Source organism: Anticarsia gemmatalis, chromosome 25, assembly GCF_050436995.1.
Source record: "Anticarsia gemmatalis isolate Benzon Research Colony breed Stoneville strain chromosome 25, ilAntGemm2 primary, whole genome shotgun sequence".
Classification (NCBI taxonomy): Eukaryota; Metazoa; Arthropoda; class Insecta; order Lepidoptera; family Erebidae; genus Anticarsia; species Anticarsia gemmatalis.
The window spans coordinates 5918382-5935188 of record NC_134769.1 but is presented as its reverse complement, the minus strand read 5'-3'; the positions used below and the strand labels follow the sequence as shown (position 1 = coordinate 5935188).

The 16807-nt window shown below is 35.1% G+C and overlaps 4 protein-coding genes across 5 annotated transcripts in view; 1 reads left to right on the top strand and 3 right to left on the bottom strand.

Moving 5' to 3' along the window:
* Positions 1–178: 178 nt before the first annotated feature.
* Positions 179–3007, bottom strand: LOC142983818 (uncharacterized). Of its 2 annotated transcripts, none has more exons than XM_076130916.1 (5): positions 2756–2868; positions 2311–2477; positions 1716–1903; positions 1054–1468; positions 179–936 (listed from the first exon to the last, which is right to left on the bottom strand). In XM_076130916.1, exons 2-5 carry the CDS (start codon positions 2372–2374, stop codon positions 848–850), a joined length of 756 nt encoding a protein of 251 aa, XP_075987031.1. In that variant the 5' UTR covers positions 2375–2477; positions 2756–2868; the 3' UTR covers positions 179–847. The 2 variants fall into 2 exon arrangements, with proteins under 2 accessions (XP_075987031.1, XP_075987030.1); XM_076130915.1 differs by having other exon boundaries at positions 180–936; positions 2807–3007.
* A 2952-nt stretch (positions 3008–5959) lies between these two features.
* On the top strand, positions 5960–6690 carry LOC142983820 (protein lethal(2)essential for life-like). Its single transcript, XM_076130918.1, has one exon. It carries the CDS (start codon positions 5990–5992, stop codon positions 6509–6511), a length of 522 nt encoding a protein of 173 aa, XP_075987033.1. The 5' UTR covers positions 5960–5989; the 3' UTR covers positions 6512–6690.
* Positions 6691–7131: 441 nt separating this feature from the next.
* LOC142983819 (protein lethal(2)essential for life-like) lies at positions 7132–8014 on the bottom strand. Its single transcript, XM_076130917.1, has one exon. The coding sequence runs from the start codon at positions 7916–7918 to the stop codon at positions 7286–7288; it is 633 nt and encodes a 210-aa protein (XP_075987032.1). The 5' UTR covers positions 7919–8014; the 3' UTR covers positions 7132–7285.
* A 1103-nt stretch (positions 8015–9117) lies between these two features.
* Positions 9118–16807, bottom strand: part of Ptp69D (Protein tyrosine phosphatase 69D) — a 34767-nt gene continuing 27077 nt past the window's right edge. The window contains exons 24-26 of the mRNA XM_076130861.1: positions 16647–16804; positions 15851–15986; positions 9118–15245 (exon numbers count right to left, since the gene is read on the bottom strand). Coding sequence (XP_075986976.1) covers positions 15174–15245; positions 15851–15986; positions 16647–16804 — 366 coding nt within the window. The 3' untranslated portion in view covers positions 9118–15173. The remainder of the gene's footprint in view (positions 15246–15850; positions 15987–16646; positions 16805–16807) is intronic.

The following is a 16807-nucleotide window of genomic DNA, read 5'->3' as shown; positions in this document are numbered from 1 at the left end:
TAGTTAATAAATAAATAAATAAATATTTTTGGACAACTCACACACGGTCATTTGATTCCAAACTAAGCAGAGCTTGTACTATGGTAACCAAATAACTGATAAACATATTTATATACTTCTAAATATATACTTATATAGATAATTTGACAACCAGGCTCAGAACAAATACTCGTGCTCATCACACAAAGATTTGTCCCGGGTAGGATTCGAACCCACCACACGCAGCGCTACGGTTGTTGCGGCGAGGTGACCGCTTATACCACTGCGCCAAACGTGCAGTTATTCGTGTAGTTAGTAAATCAAATATTCTTCGCGTACGTCAGATATTGATTCATTCATTCTTTGGAGAAACGGTCGCTGAATAACAAGAATAAAAAGCAATTGAAAGAAAATATTTGTTTACTTATTTATTTTTAACTAGCTGACCCGCGCAACTTCGCCTGCGACACTTAAGATAATTATAATTTTCCCCGTTTTTGTAACATTTTTCACTGTTACTCTGCTCCTATTGGTCGTAGCGTGATGATATATAGCCTATAGCCTTCCTCGATAAATGGGCTATCTAACACTGAAAGAATTTTTCAAATCGGACCAGTAGTTCTCGAGATTAGCGCGTTCAAACAAACAAACAAACAAACAAACTCTTCAGCTTTATAATATTAGTATAGATTTGTATTACAGCTCTCATGTTTTGAGTAAATATTACTCAATTATTTAATCGATTTCTTCCATTATAATCTTTCCTCCACTGGCGACTGCGAGAGAGACGTAGATTACAAAATATATAAACCACTTGTTCTAGTCAAGGACCTAACCCTGACTGACACTCAGTAATTTTAGCCAAAAGCTAAAATAATCCCATAGTTTTTCTTGTATTGACATCCATCATGAAGTCAACATCGGATAAGTTTAGGTCAGCCATTGGTTGTCCTGAGTCTGCAAACAAATAAATTGTATATTTATAAATACATGGAGCGAATTTTAAATATATATGTTTTTGTATTACTTTACACACATAATTCAATTTCAACTTGACAAACAGTCTTTACAAACCTATACTCGTAAGAGCAGCAGGCATCTCATCCTTAATGTTTAAGATCTGGCTACCAGCTATATCATTGACATCAGCAAACGCAACAGGCACCATGGCATCAACAGCTACCGTTTCTACCGGGACAGGAACGCTAAACTTCTCAACATCTACAGTCTTTTTCTTCTTAGAACTATCTTTCTTCTTTACTTCCTTCTTCCTTTTTATCTTCTTAGGTTCATCATGTTTAATATCTAGTATCCTAGTGATTTCGTTTCGTATCTTTGTTTTAATGTCTTCAGAGAGATCAATGCCACTGTCGTAAGTCTTCGCGTATCTGTTTATGGGTATGTCGTCATCACTGCTCGATTCGTCCTTTGAGTGTGTTTCTTTATTGATACATTTCTGCCATTTCTTTACTAGGTCGTCTGCTACTTTCTGTTGGTAATAGAAAAGAAGAAGAATTTTGATGAAAATAAAATATGGTAACTTCTTGATATAGTAGGTATCACATTTAAGACAGATTATTGTGTCTTGCTTATATCAATAATAACTATATTACATCTATCAGAAAAAAATACTACAAGGATAAAAAAAATCTAGATTAACATGGGCTACTTTTAATCCGACGGAAATCTTTACGCGCGGAAAAAATAGCGGGTAGCAAATAGTATTAGATACTTACAAAATTGACAGGTTTGGGTACACGCAGCATGTAATGCTCTGGATGTACCTCAAACATTTCACATTTAGTGCATAGATCATAATCAATGCATGTTATGCATTTATATCGGTAGCCAAGGATAGGCTTCTTGCAGCTGTTGCATAGAATCTCACTGTGGGCTTTTGTTTTGTCCGGAGCTGATGCATCATCTGAAACAAAGATTATCACAATATATAAATACAAAATGAGAAAAGGATATAGAAAGGATGTATGGCATTCTCTGTGTCTGCCCATTCGAAATGAATTCAAAATCAACTGAATGATTTATCATACAGTTTTCACCAATAGAAACAATATTTTTGAGAAATCTAATGAAATTATAAGTGTATAATTTGAAAATTAAAATTATAATTTTAAATTGGGCAGGTTGATTGGCAGGTCTGGTGGTAAGTAGAATATTATTAAAATTGAACTCCAGCTACAGACATTTGCTACCCTATGGCCATGGCACTGGTGCTGGGTTAAGCAATAATGTTGCAAATATATGCTTTAACTAAATGTAAAGTAAAGTAAAGTAAATCTTTATTGTTGTATGTAATTGTTTTGAGCTACATACCACTGAATTCAGTCCCAGGTAAAAATAATGTAGGTACTGCATTAGCACAGAGTCGCTTGTTCATAATACTTTGTGGACTAAAATGTCTGGAGCACACGCGGTACGATTTTTTTAAACCTTTTCCTGAAAATTCCCCCCTGCCTATTGCATTCAGCCATTGATTCAGTCTGAAAGAAACAACATTAAATTACACTGTTAGTCACTCACCAGTTAATTTTCTCTCTTTTATACCCTCGTTTATTTTTTTGTAACCAGCGGTCCTGTATGATTAGATGTATGTATTTTTTATATTTAGGACTAAAAAGAGGACTAAAAGATAACTAACAAAAAACTTCAAAAGTAGCCGCGCCGGTAAAAATACTTAGACGTATTCATAGTTTTTTTACATCAAAAGTCTATCAGTTAGCAGTCTTATCTACACATGCTGCATAAGTTCATATCGTACCTATTCTTATTAGAGTAAATACACGTAATGTAGGTAAAAAATAGTTTTTACCGAACAGAGTCCTTAGGCAAGCCGTAGAAATATAAATTACTGCTTGAAGAATTGTTCCGACCACAACCGTAAACCCAACAGTAGTTAACCATGATTATTCGAGTTTAATCAAACAGACACAGTTCATACAATATCCTAAATAAGTTAATATTTATTGTTTTAAATAGGCAACAACTACAACAACAAACAAACCAATGTTTTTATGAACTGACATTTGACAGCGTCAAAATGACAAGGCTAAGGTTGACCAAAATGAAAATTCCGTAAAATGAAACGAAAGTAAAGTCACTGAGCTACTCAATATTTTCAATATTTTTACATTGTGGTTACATACGTACTTCAACAAGAGAAGCTAAAATGAGTTACAATTTACAAATAATTAATTCAATAAATCTCTTCGTTACCCTGTAGGTAACGTGTAACATATTGCATTCAAAAATACCTACCGTAAAACGGGGTGAATAGAATTCGCGGGGTGAATAGAAAAAAAATCAGGAAAGTTTTCATGGCCAATATTTGAGTACTCCTCGTTGAAGAATTTAGTTCAAATTTGAAATGATTACACGTCGATATTACTTCTCTGCGGTGTCATAATTGTTTAAATGTTTAAAATGATATTTATATCCAAAAAAATGCTTCAAAGACAACCGTCCTCGAATGCCTTAATATCGACCTCCAAAACTTTGGATTTAAAGTGGGATTTCTTTTCTAATGAGTTGTTTGAAGTGTTTATCTCTTTAAGTGTATATTAATCTATAAAGATACAATATTGTTAATTGAAAAAACGTTTTTAAACCTAAAAAATATGTTTAAATCACAGAAATAGTCATTTTTTTGTATAAACGGGGTGAATAGAATCGTTTGAAGGGTGAATAGAACTACAGTATGGGGTAAATGGAAACATAGCAGGGGTCAATAGAAACGCGTAAGGGGTGAATAGAAACGAGTGAGGGGTCAATAGAGATTAATAAATAGGGTTGTCAAAAACTGTAAACAAAATTAACATAAACAATGAAAAATTAATAGTTATTAATGTTCTGAAATTCACAATTATCATTGTATCAAAGTTATAACGGCAAACTACTGCATATAGTATGAAAGTTAGTTAGGTTATCTTGTTTTATTTTTTGAGTTAATCTATACGAATCTATATTAATCTATACTAATATTATAAAGCTGAAGAGTTTGTTTGTTTGTTTGTTTGTTTGAACGCGCTAATCTCAGGAACTACTGGTCCGGTTTGAAAAATTCTTTCAGTGTTAGATAGTCCATTTATCGAGGAATTTTATAGGCTATATATCATCACGCTACTACCAATAGGAGCAGAGTACGGGTGAAAAATGTAACAAAAACGGGGACAATTTTGACCCATTCTCTCTTATGTGACGCAAGCGAAGTTGCGCGGGTCAGCTTGTGTAATTATCAACGGTTATTTCAATTTTTAAACACACAACCTCCCTTTTCAGCATGTTGGATAAGTCGTCTTTGGCAGCCCTAACAGTTTTTCCATTCACCCCTTTGGTCGTTTCGATTTACCCCTATCGCTGGGTGAATAGAAATTGACCATTTTTTAAAGGAAATATCGTATAATTATGCATATTTTTCGACAAATATGGTTTTAGCTCTTTCTTCATGGCGCCGGACATGATATAGAATAACCCAACAATAAAAATAACAAGTTATTCGCAACAAATTTTTAGGACAAAGTTGAAAATTGTTTCTATTCACCCCGTTTTACGGTACTTTAAGTCTGAAGTCCTGTTATAGGTACATCGACCTTCACCAAGCTGGTTAATGGAAAAAAGGTATTTTTATCGAATAAAATATTTCAAAAAATATATTGTGGTCTAAAAAAAATTCAGTTTGCCAAATCACTAGAACGATCGAAAATATTGATTTTATAATAATCTACTTACTTTTTGCCTGTAAGACATAAAAGGGGCGGACGTATTTTTTGCAAATTACAGCCTAATCTCAGACAATCCAATCTGAAATAGGAGTAGGCTTTGTCTAGTAATTCATATCTGATATTGTGGTCTGTTGTCATGGACACTGATCGTGTACAGCATGTGACCGCAAACCGGTAAGGATTGCGATGTGGTAGCAATTGTAACTGAACCGTACTATGAATGGTCATTTGATAGATGATTGACTCACATATCATGTTATTATTGGTTTCTAAACTGCCTCTGTGCGGCGCACGCGATTATGGGTCACGTTAGTCACGTAGTTTGATTCCTGGGTCGGGAAATGATATATTCCTAATATTTATCCTTTTCGTTTCAAGAAGACACGGCCCTTGCATTGAGTAATGAGCTATTTATGTAATTTTACAATAGGTAAAGAAAACTACTAGGCATTAGCTGTCACAAAATATGAGCGCTTGTCAGAATGTTAATTGCTATATTTTAAGCTGCGTCTTACCTTGAATTCATTGAAATAGCGACTTGACAGTTCAAGTCTTCTAACACAAGCTTTCAGGACTAGTAATACTTTTTATTTACACTTCTAGTAGATAAAGAGAAGCGTTATGTTGACAAGATAATACAGCGCAAAGCCACAAAATCTTAAAACTCTAAGTCAAAACAGAATCACGTAAGATGCGGTCACTGCGCAGCTGCTACTGCGTTTTGCGAAACCTGGGTTCGATTCACACACGAATCATTATTTGTATGATTCACAGAAATTTGCACTTTGAGTCTTGTTGTATGTTGTACATTAAATGCAAGCATTAATATTAAATTAAGCCAAATATTTGGGTGCTAAACCAATTTGTATAGTAGGCTAGTCTACTAAAATATACATTCACAGCTGAAGTTAAACCTTTATGATCCTGTCATCCTGTAACGTTTGTACCCTAGGTCAGGGGTACACGGGATCACTCGTACAGAAGTCAATCACCTCCGTGTTTTCATGGCTGAAATATGTAAAATACACTCCTGGCTGGATGCGCTGGCGTGCATCCGATCAATAATGGCGCCCTACGCACACCCGCGCAAACTTTCCTACATGCACATAAACTAGCATCAACACGATTACTCTCATAGTCAGCCCGCAAGTATAAAAACTCGCCGGCCGCTCAAGCCATATGTCATTCCTCTACTACCTTCAGAGTGAATACAACATCTCATCTTACAACAGTAATAAATCATGACGCCACCATCGAATACTATTGACTACCTGATGTTGAGCGTCCCTCACCGCATTTGGGAACAACAATTCGGCATGGGCATGTCAGCTGATGACATCCTCACCCCTGCAGTAGGACCGCTGCCGCTGAGAGAGTACTATAGACCATGGAGGCAGGCTCGCGCTAGCCGTGACGTCGGCTCCACAATCGTCTGCAGCAAGGACAAGTTTCAAGTAAATCTTGACGTGCAGCACTTCTCGCCGGATGAGATCAGTGTGAAGACCGCCGACGGTGACGTCATTGTCGAAGGTAAACACGAAGAGAAGAAAGACGAGCACGGCTTCGTCACCCGCTCATTCACTCGCCGCTATGAATTGCCCGAGAACTGCGACCCGGCTAATGTGGAATCTAAGCTATCGTCTGACGGTGTTCTTACTATTACTGCGCCGAAAACTCTTTTGTCCAAGAACGAGAGGATTGTGCCGATTTCTCAGACTGGACCGATCAGGAAGGAGATCAAGGAGGGCACTACCCAGCAGATGAGCCAGACCGATGCAAACGGAACTGAAAAGTAAATACCTTCGGAAGTTTCCAATATTTCACAGATACCAGCGATGTTGAAGATTAACTTGTGCAATGTGTGCTTCCCGGCTTTAACCCCAGCATTCCTATTTTTGAATAATATTTGTGACACAAAATTGACTGATTGTAATCGCATATTAGCGAGTTTTTAATAAATTTTCCTTTTCTATAATGTTTTTGTTTTTTTAGACTCATATTTTGGATATTTCTATAAAATCTGTTTCTTGGCTAGCACGATATGCTATAGGCGTTGTGGTTGTGGCGGTCACCACTTCGCTAGTCCGCCACCTTTGTACTAAGTTGGTGGTGGTGGAATGAGTGGGATCCCACATACTTGATTCGTGACATCCCATAACAGTTGTTTAAAGCCTAGGTGTGTGTAGTTTTACTGGTTTGCAGGTTTGAAAAGTTCCCGCCACACAAAATTTGACGTTATCGTCGTTTTTGCAGTAACTTTTTGTCATACGCAGTCAATTCCTTGTGATAAAAACTGGTCACACATTAGCACTATATAGCGAACAATTAAATAGACATTGTAGCCGAGTTGATTTTTATAGCTTCCTACGATATCTTAGATAGGATATCTAATCTAATTAAAAGACCAAAATAATTTATAGTTATTTATTAGATAAGAAAAACAAAATCAGTCTTTATTAGTCTTTAACACAAATATAGGTCGTGAAAAATAGAAAAACAATTTAACACAAAGATATCTGGGACATAAATGAGTCTTTGGTTACTACTTATTAAAACGGGAACAAATAAAATTACTCTTTGCTACACTGATCAGCTTGGCAGGTACCGTGTGCACCGTCAATGGATTCCGATTCCTTAGCTTCCTTCCTCACGGGTCCCGTTTGGGTGATCGGAACCACTCGCTCCCCTTTACCAGGCACCACCTTCCTCGGGGCAGTAACAGTCAACACACCGTCGCTGGAGAGCTGAGACACTACATCTTCAGATTCAGTGCCTTCTGGCAGAGCGTACCTTCTCACAAACTGCCTTGACACGTAGCCATGTTCGTCCTGCTTCTCCTCATGCTTAGCTTCTATAACGACATACCCATCTGCGGTCTTCACAGAGATTTCATCCGGTGCGAAATGCTGGACATCGAGATTTACTTGAAACTGGTCCTTGTCAGACTTGATGGTCGATCCCAAGTCTTTCGACAGCGATGCCAACCGTCTCCAAGGTCTGAAGTAGTCGTGGAATGACCACGGAGACATCATTGATGTTAAAAAGTCGTCCGGTGTGAGCGCTAAGCCGAAGGTTTGGTCGAAAAGCCGGTTTCCTCGATGTTCATTGCATTTTTCGTCCGCCAACACGTATTTTCTAGTTCCAATGCCGAAGAAAATAATTGCCAAGGCAAGGAAGTATGAAAATCCTCCGAAAGTCTTCATTGTTCTTGTTTGTTGTAGAAAAACTTGGTAAAACTCACAAATTGTTCCGAAGTTCTCTTTCAATCCGAGCGCTTGTGTTTGTATTCGATGAAATGAGGGCCGACGCGCGGGTTTATATACTCGTCCCGACATCTAGCGGCGAATGGAGAGTTCTGGAAATGTCTGCTTTCTTCGTTGACGTGTTGCTATTGAATGTAACCACGTGTGTTTATGTTTATCAAAGACGCGGCGACGTGCTTGTGTTTTGTTTACGTATATTTATCTACAAACATGCTCGATGCACTGATAAAGCATACCTGTAAATTGATAGAGCATTGCGAAATCGGTTCTTGTGTAGACATATACTAATGTTAATAAACAATGGTATTTTCTAATATTGTCAGTAATAATTATGCCTTATTTTAATTAAATATTGTTATATAAGGCAAAATAATAAGTTACCAATTAAATTTGACACTCGAAAGATAAACTGGTAACCGTAGAAACAATGGGGTGAAAAATATTGGCGATAAGGTGAACGTAATTGTTTATTTATCAATGATGAGGATGATATTATTATAATGTTCCTGAAATTTTAGGTTTTCGACATTAATAAAATAGTTGCAATCTAGTTCTGAAACAATTTTATTATCTTGCAAATAACACCGGCAGTGATAGTGACATCTAGTGAAATATAGCTAAAACACAAACTGTAACTATTCACCGCTAGATGTCGTAAATACATATGAATGTCCTCGAGAATGTTATCGAAAGTTACCACAGTCTGTACTTTATCGGGAACATTCTTGATTTCTAGAACCGTACAGAACATGCACATAGGTGTCTTACGCAAAGGGTGGAGAGTTCGAGAGCACTTTCTTACAATGTTAGACGAAAATCGGTAAGGATTTGAATCAAATTGCCCAGAACTGTAAATAACTTGAATGAAAAATGAAAACGTGAGCTTCAGAATATTATTTTGGAACTATTGCTATAAAGAGAGTAAGCCTCGAGGAACAGATGTTTCGTTGTCACATTCATTCGCATTTTTGATAGGGAATAAATAAAACGATTACATACGAACTAAATGCTCCGAATGTATCATTATTTGGAAGCCGTTTTCTTATAGTTAGGATAGAAATGGGTTCATATTAGACTACGGTGACTTTTTCCATTCAAATAAACGAAGGTAGGTACAATAAAACAAATAATTTTCTAAATATTGGTATATTTTCAAAAATATTGTATTACATGACTTGCTTATCTATTTACAAAAATAAAAACAAAATTAATTATACTCAGTTTTACAACCGCCAATGCTTTAATCTACTACAATTAAATAAAAAACACTAAATATTATAGAAAAATGGTACAGGGCGTTGCACTTAATCGTTATATTTACAAAAAAAAACTGAAATATGTACGTCCTCACGCATGCAATTTTCGAAAATAATTTTGATTTTTACATTTTGTTGTGTTTTGCATAACGTTAGGTACAATTTTAGGAAAATATTTGTTTTAGAATTTTAAGTGATTTTGACATTGGTACACGTACATTAACAGAATAATGTCCTAACGTGATAGTATTATCACAAGAGGCATTTGTTTAAAATTCTCAAATTATTTTATTAGAAGTTTAGATCATTTATGTCAAAGAAAGTTCATATTATAATAATAATAATATAATGTCAGTATTGCATCATATAATTTGTTTTAATGTTAATTGCATCAGACAAGTGTTCACTACAAACAAAATATTACATCAACTTATCTGAACCTTGACATGTCTTAAAGAAATCAATATTTGATACAATTTATCATTAAATTATGATAAACAAAATACATATTAGAAATAAGTCCGCGACAAAACTACTAATGGGTTTTCAAAAGTATATTTTTTTTATATATTTGTGAATTTTAAACAGAATCCCTCTTGTTCCACAAGTAAGCCCCATGTAATATAAAAAGCGCATTAATACACTATTTGAAAGCCGTCTGAGCTGGTATTCATTACACAATAAATTTCGCACCCCAATAAGGAGTTGTGACGCAACGATTAACACGAAAGACTTTAATAAACTACTCTTTTCATAACATTTAGAAATAAGCTTAAACATTGAATATTAAACCGCTACTATTGGAATTATTTAGCTCTGTTATCCTGTGTATATTTTAATTAGTTAGGTGCTTAAATCCAGGGTATATATTCTATTTTACAACATTGAATCGTTCATTTTAATCGCTGCACCACGTCTAATTATCGTCTAGCCTACCTTACTATCTATTTTTGTTTATAAAAAAATTTCGATAACATTCCTACGGATTTTTTTTCATGTTTATAAAAAGCTAAAAACCACACCGTTTTCAGTCGCTCCCGGGGCTTGCTAGTACCCAATAATACGAACTTAAATTATTGAACACAATATTAAGAGAGATCACTTACGACGAGGTAACGCGTGGACGTTTGTGTGTGTATTACTCGGGAACTGCTGGAACTATTTATATAATACTTGAAAATCAGACTTTGGAGTTTGTGACTGTAGAGAGGCAGTGGGATGTTAAGTGAATACTTTGTTACAATAATACTTAAAACATACTTATATAGATATGGTCACGCGTATTGTGTATCATAGCCTTTTTAGTAGGAAACTAAAGGTGGAGATATATAATTTGTAATAAAAACTACAGCTTTCTTGATCAGACTATGTAGTGAGGAAAGTGTAGAAAATATTACAAACGTTGGTTATACTCGCAAGCCCCCTTATTACAATATTTTATTCGGCGATCGTTCATTATGTGCAGTATACATAACGTACCTTTCAAAATTGATAGTATTATAAAATCATAGGCTAGATCGATGAATACAGTCATGAGTGTATACATAATGTCAAATAGTAAAAAGTCGAAAAGTTTGTTTACATCAAAATAACATAAAATTGCGTAGTCAAATTCAATTATTTTTAAATTCATAATTTATGAATACATATGGAAACTATACACATATTTGTATTCAACACTATAAAATGGAAGTCACGAAACTCAATAAAATCATATTTTTTTGTTATTGACAAAATGAATTTAAGTAGAAATTTTTAATTCTACTAAACTGCACTTGTAAGACTTTAAGAGTACATACATACTTACTCCTTTTTTCACAATGTTACTTGTATAATGATATAATTAAATATTACTGTACATAATGAACGTTCTCCGAGTCATCTCAGTCATCCGACTTGTGTTCGGCAGCAGCATCCCTCATCTCATACTATTGATATCAGTTATCAGTGGACGACTCGTGCGACCGCTATGTTCATATTATAAACACGTTACATTACAAAATTAACATACGAATGAAATACACAAGTTTTTCAGCAAACTGACTCACCATTTACTGGGTGAAATTTTTCTTTTGGTTTGCAATCATATTATGTTTTATACAACGAGAAAACCTTCATTTGTATTACCAGCATAGCAAATACTTATTGAAAAATCATCGTTAAGATTCACCCAAAGAAACAAAAAATGTGGTTATACATACATAAAGTAAGCCAATTGAATTAAATTAGAAAATATTGCATGAATTCAATAAGATAAAACATTGAAATTAAAGTTCTAATCAGTAACCTATGCATTGTTTTTACAAAAAAAATGGATAGCACTATGAATAGGCATACACATACGCCTCGAAACGATGTATACTTACTATACCAAGGGCAACAAAAATGGTGTTTTAGTTAACATGAACATAGCAGTCCCTTTCAGCATTACACTCACACATAACATGTTTGTATATTTCGTTTAGCTCATACAAAATCTAATTATACACCTTATATCTATATACGATTAGTTCGACAGTCCGTCGCGATACTACTGCGTTCACGACTTGTACGGTAAAAACAAATTATATAATTTTTTATTATTATTTTAATAGTAAATACATCGAAAATTGTTTTGTTGGCGCTGTGCTGTGACGGGATTGTGTTGCCGTTATGTAAAATATGTAAATACATACAATATATGTATTAAATGGAGACATTGTTAAACTTTAGTATATTAGGCTTCATTCATTCCATTTCAGAAAGCAAAGGATTTTGGACTCTATGGTTTTTCGATGTTGATTTCTTTAGTAATATAACAGTATTTTTGGACTTCATAATTGTCATGATATTTGGGTTAAAACGTTTTATTTTCAAAGACGTAAAGTGTCAGAAACAATCGATGAATATAATAATTGATATATTTACATAACCGCAACACAACCATTTATCAAAATAAATACCACATCCTTATAAACATACAAAAAGAGTATATACACACATTCATATTTTTACGTCACTTAACACGCACGCACCTTAATTTTTATTAAAAATTTGTGCTAAATTGGGGTATTCTCATATTATTTTTGGCCTTAACTGTTTTTTAATTAAGGTTTTCAAAAAACCTATTAATTATTACACCGAAATATTATTAGCATTGATATACATATAACTTAAAACCGTTAAAAATGCAGTAAAATATGGCCTCTTCATATATCAAAATAAATACGTAGAATTTTTTACTCCATGATATTTTTTTAACTCCTACCCACACCTATCTTTGGACACGATTTCAATTTGGTATTTATATTATACCAAACGTAATTATATTATAATTAATAATTAGAAATAATACAGTTATACAACGACAGATCTATCACTATGGGATGTGTAAACTTGTAGCATGTGTGGATTCATTGAAATATTTTATAATACTTTTCCCTCACACAAATCTATCAAAAAAGGAGCAAGAGAAGTCATCACTCCCTATACACTTAACAGGATACTCGAATCAAATAAGCACCTAAAAAAATGTTGCATAACATCCTGGCCTATTCCTAGACTCCAGGCCTAACCCCTCCCTTGATTAGGGAGGACACCGTTGCCTAGCAGTAGGACAGTAATGAGTAAAACAAACATCTATTTCTACAAAATCACTGGTAAAGATAACTTTTCTAAAGGATCAATTAATTTTTCACATACTATAGTATAAAATATTTCAATAAATATCACAAGCAAGGTATACTAACATAAAACAAAACACCAACATGTAAATACAAAATTGCATTTTGCTATCAGCAGGAATCACGAAGCGAGAAGCTTACATTACCAATAAACCTATCTACTAAGTATATTATAAAATAATATTGAGATACAAAAGTGATTTGTACATATATTGTTATAATTAACGTAAATATTGAACATAACAAGGTATTTTTATGAGCATAGAATTTATAATAGAAAAACCATAGACGTTATTTTGTCTATGACAATAAAGTTTTTACATAGACAAGGAAATGACACCATTAAAGTAAAGAATAATACAATTCTTATGTCGAAAACAGACACATAAGGAAGTCTTTATAAAAAACACATAAGTGAGTCATAAGTTAAAAAGTTGAAAACTTACCGCGTTAAAAATGTAATCATCAAAGTAGTATAATAGCTACTAAAAGACTCCCATCATAGATTTTATTATTACCTAAATGGCCGCAAAATATGACAACGACAAAATACCCTATAGACAGTTGTGGAGGCGAAAACCAATTGGCGATTAAAAAGAATCATCTCTCGCTTTGAGAAGAATCAAGAATCTCTTTTCATTGACTCTATCTTCCGAACTGGCGGTAAATTCACTCTCTTTATCATTGACTATCATTCGCCGCGTTTCCACTGGTTTCCGTTGGGTTACTATAAGGGAAGGGTTATTTTTCCATTTATTTATTATTATAAACATTAATATTGTACCAATATATTTAACTAACAACTTATGTACTTTGGTGCATATACTTAATGGTGATCAAATAATGTTTCCACATTACAATTTCTATGCTTATAAACTGTATAAATTATAATATATAAATTCGTAAGCAAGATATAAACTTGTACAAAATGTATAAAAAGCACCTACGATGAGCAGTAGGGATAGTTTCAAACTATATCTAAACAAACGTTGTATTCCTATACTCGGGCCATTTGAAACGTGCGAACTAAGTCATGTCATTTTATCGGAGTCTCTCGCTCGCACTTACACATGTCTCATTACTATGATTATTTTGATTATAACGTAGTTCGCATGTTTGTAAAGGCCAGAAGTATATCCTAAGGCTTGCTATACACAGATTCGGCTTGGCATTAATCGGCAAAACTGGATATGTGTAGATTAATGTTCGGAAAAAAGCCGATTGACATCGCCGCGCCTACCTTACAGCCGTATTTAAACCGAATTTAACGATCGGACCCGAAGAAACTACCCGATTAGTACAAGCCGAACAAGTGCAGTAATTGCTTCGAGTCGGTTTTGTTGTTCGATAAATACTGCCGAACTGAATATGTGTGCAGTAAGCCAGATTGTCAATGAAGATTGATAAGTCAATCAATCGATTGACGAAAAATATCAACATTCCAACTTTTCAATATATTTCGTCAATAAATCGACAGATTGACAATCAATTTTTTATCGTTCAACTATGAAAAATTAATACACCAAATATACACAATGTATACTTATAAATTATAGTTAATTGTATACGGACTGTGATCCCCGTACACTGTGGGGGGTATCCCTTAAATTTATTGGGTAAATAGGCCTTACAGATCATTCGCTTTTCATCGAGAGAGTATTACAATCAAATGCTTACAAACTCAGAGAACACACGACTACACTTTGAACAAAATTTTCTTGGTATAAATACATCGTAGTAATAAAACGACGCAAGTAGAATATTTCTACAAAGCATTTTGAACTCTAATAACATACGAATAGAGTTTAAAATGCGCGTCTGTTATAAAATTGTGCGATTATTTAAGTAGTAATGTGTTCTAGCCTCTCGTATATCTTTGTCCCTTTCATACTTCAGTCTCTCTAGGATCTCTCTTTCCCGCGTAGAACATAGGATATAGTGCGGGTTACATACATAGGCAAGTAGACAAGTAATACATCGACCAATAGGATGACAGTAAATTAGCCATTTCGTTTTCAAACAAATGAAGTTTGCCTTTTGATATTCAAATGTTTTTTTTTGCTTCTTATTTTCAAGTGATGTGATTGGTTAATTTTTATGACGTCATAGTTTTGTAGTATTCCATAGAAGAGCTTATTTTAAAGGACTTCATAATGATCTAGGAATGCTTTCTTCTGTTGATTGTATAGTAACTATAGGTAATACGTACATTATACCGTGGAATATTCACATGACCTTTTGAAGGCGAGCTAGTGTTGTGAACAGGTAGTGATGTGCTTAACTGTCTTCTAATAGATTGTGTAGTTCCGCGTAGTTCAATATGGCACGGTACAGGAATTCATATTGTAACTGGAAAGAAAAAGAGACAATGTTATGTTAAGGCTGAATGTTTTAGATATCCTTTATTAATGTGAAATAGTTAGATGTCTTCTGTGGATAACGAAAGTTATGCATTGACGCAAATGACTTGGAAGTGATCATGAGTAAGTTCTTTATCTAATAAAGATACAAAAGGAAACGATTACAGTTTTACGAGCGATACTATGGTATTCAATTAGTAATATAGAATTCAAAGCTATTTTTTCAGACTATTAAGAGTGTTTGGCTAAAATTATAGAATTTTAAAGGAGAATTGCACAGAAGGTATAAGTAATGTATGGTAAACTAGCTGACCCGTGCGGCTCCTCTCGCGTGAATGTTGCATTCGTTGCAGCTCACTCAGACCTAGATACTCTCAAAATAATATATCTGCCCACATGCGAGTGCTTTAACAACTTTTTCGCTTTGACCTATTTTTTTTAAACTTCTGTACGTGCCCGTGAGTTATTAATTATTAATTGCAGATTCGGTATCAATATCCTTTACTAAACATCCCCCATTGTTTTTTTTAAATATATTCAATGTACAGAATTGAACTCACTACAGATTTATTATAAGTAATAAGAGGTACTCACGAAGGTGTCGATGGTCCGTGCCCGCTGCGAACGGATAGCTCGCGCCACGCCGCTGACGTCGACGCGGCGCTCCACGCGCAGCGCGCGGATCAGCGTGCACAGAGCCACGAACAGCGGCGAGCGCTCCGTGCCGAACCTGAGAGAACGAAACAAAGCCTATGTACCAACTAATAAGACTATTTTCTAAGCTCTAAATGGAAAGATTACATTGAAATTTGATCTGGGCTGGAATAAAGCCAGTTGCGCTCACCGGTCGGTAAACGATCTGTGGGTTAAGCAACCCTTGGCGCGGTCATTCCATAGATGGGTGACCGCATAGTGGTATTTGAACTGGGCGTCTCCGTGCTCGGGCACGTTAAAAGTCGGTCCCGGTTGTTATCTACTACGATAACAGTCGTTAAGCCATGTCAAAGGCCTTCGGGCGGCTTGAACAACTTTGACACTAGGTTGACCACTAACCATACGATAAGAAGAAGATAAAGACGAGCAAACCCAACTCTTAACGCTAACAGTTGTAAAAACTAAATAACTATATTATACTCAGACCATTACAAACGTGAGAACGACGTCGTAATCAAAAAAATCATAGGAATGTGACAATGTGTAAGTGCGAGCGAGAGACTCCTATAAAATGACATGAGTTAGTTCGCACGTTTGAAATGACCCGAGTATATCGATTTCTTTTTCTTGACCCTGCCAAAGTCATTAAATCACAGATGTAAATGAAAATTATAGCTCTCCCATCAATTTTAAACACACACATAAAAAATATAAATTAAGGTGTGTGTATACTCACTGGCAGTGCACGAGCATGGTGCCGTTGTGGTCGTGCGCGTGCGTGGCGCCGGCCGCGTCGGCCAGCTCGGCCAGGCCGCGCGTCACCTCGGGCACGTGGCCGCGCGCCGTGGGCCAGCCCTGGTACTGCAGCTGCCGGACCACGCACGTGTCTCCGCTCTG

What these genes read in the sequence shown, in the direction of transcription:
- LOC142983818 (XM_076130915.1), bottom strand. Translation starts at nt 2,898, where the DNA reads ATGGTTAACTACTGTTGGGTTTACGGTTGTGGTCGGAACAATTCTTCA. An exon ending in ACCTGGGACTGAATTCAGTG is followed by an intron (nt 1,904 to 2,310) that starts GTATGTAGCTCA and finishes TCTTTGTTTCAG; the next exon opens with ATGATGCATCAGCTCCGGAC. An exon ending in TACCCAAACCTGTCAATTTT is followed by an intron (nt 1,469 to 1,715) that starts GTAAGTATCTAA and finishes TATTACCAACAG; the next exon opens with AAAGTAGCAGACGACCTAGT.
- LOC142983820 (XM_076130918.1), top strand. Translation starts at nt 5,990, where the DNA reads ATGTTGAGCGTCCCTCACCGCATTTGGGAACAACAATTCGGCATGGGC.
- LOC142983819 (XM_076130917.1), bottom strand. Translation starts at nt 7,918, where the DNA reads ATGAAGACTTTCGGAGGATTTTCATACTTCCTTGCCTTGGCAATTATT.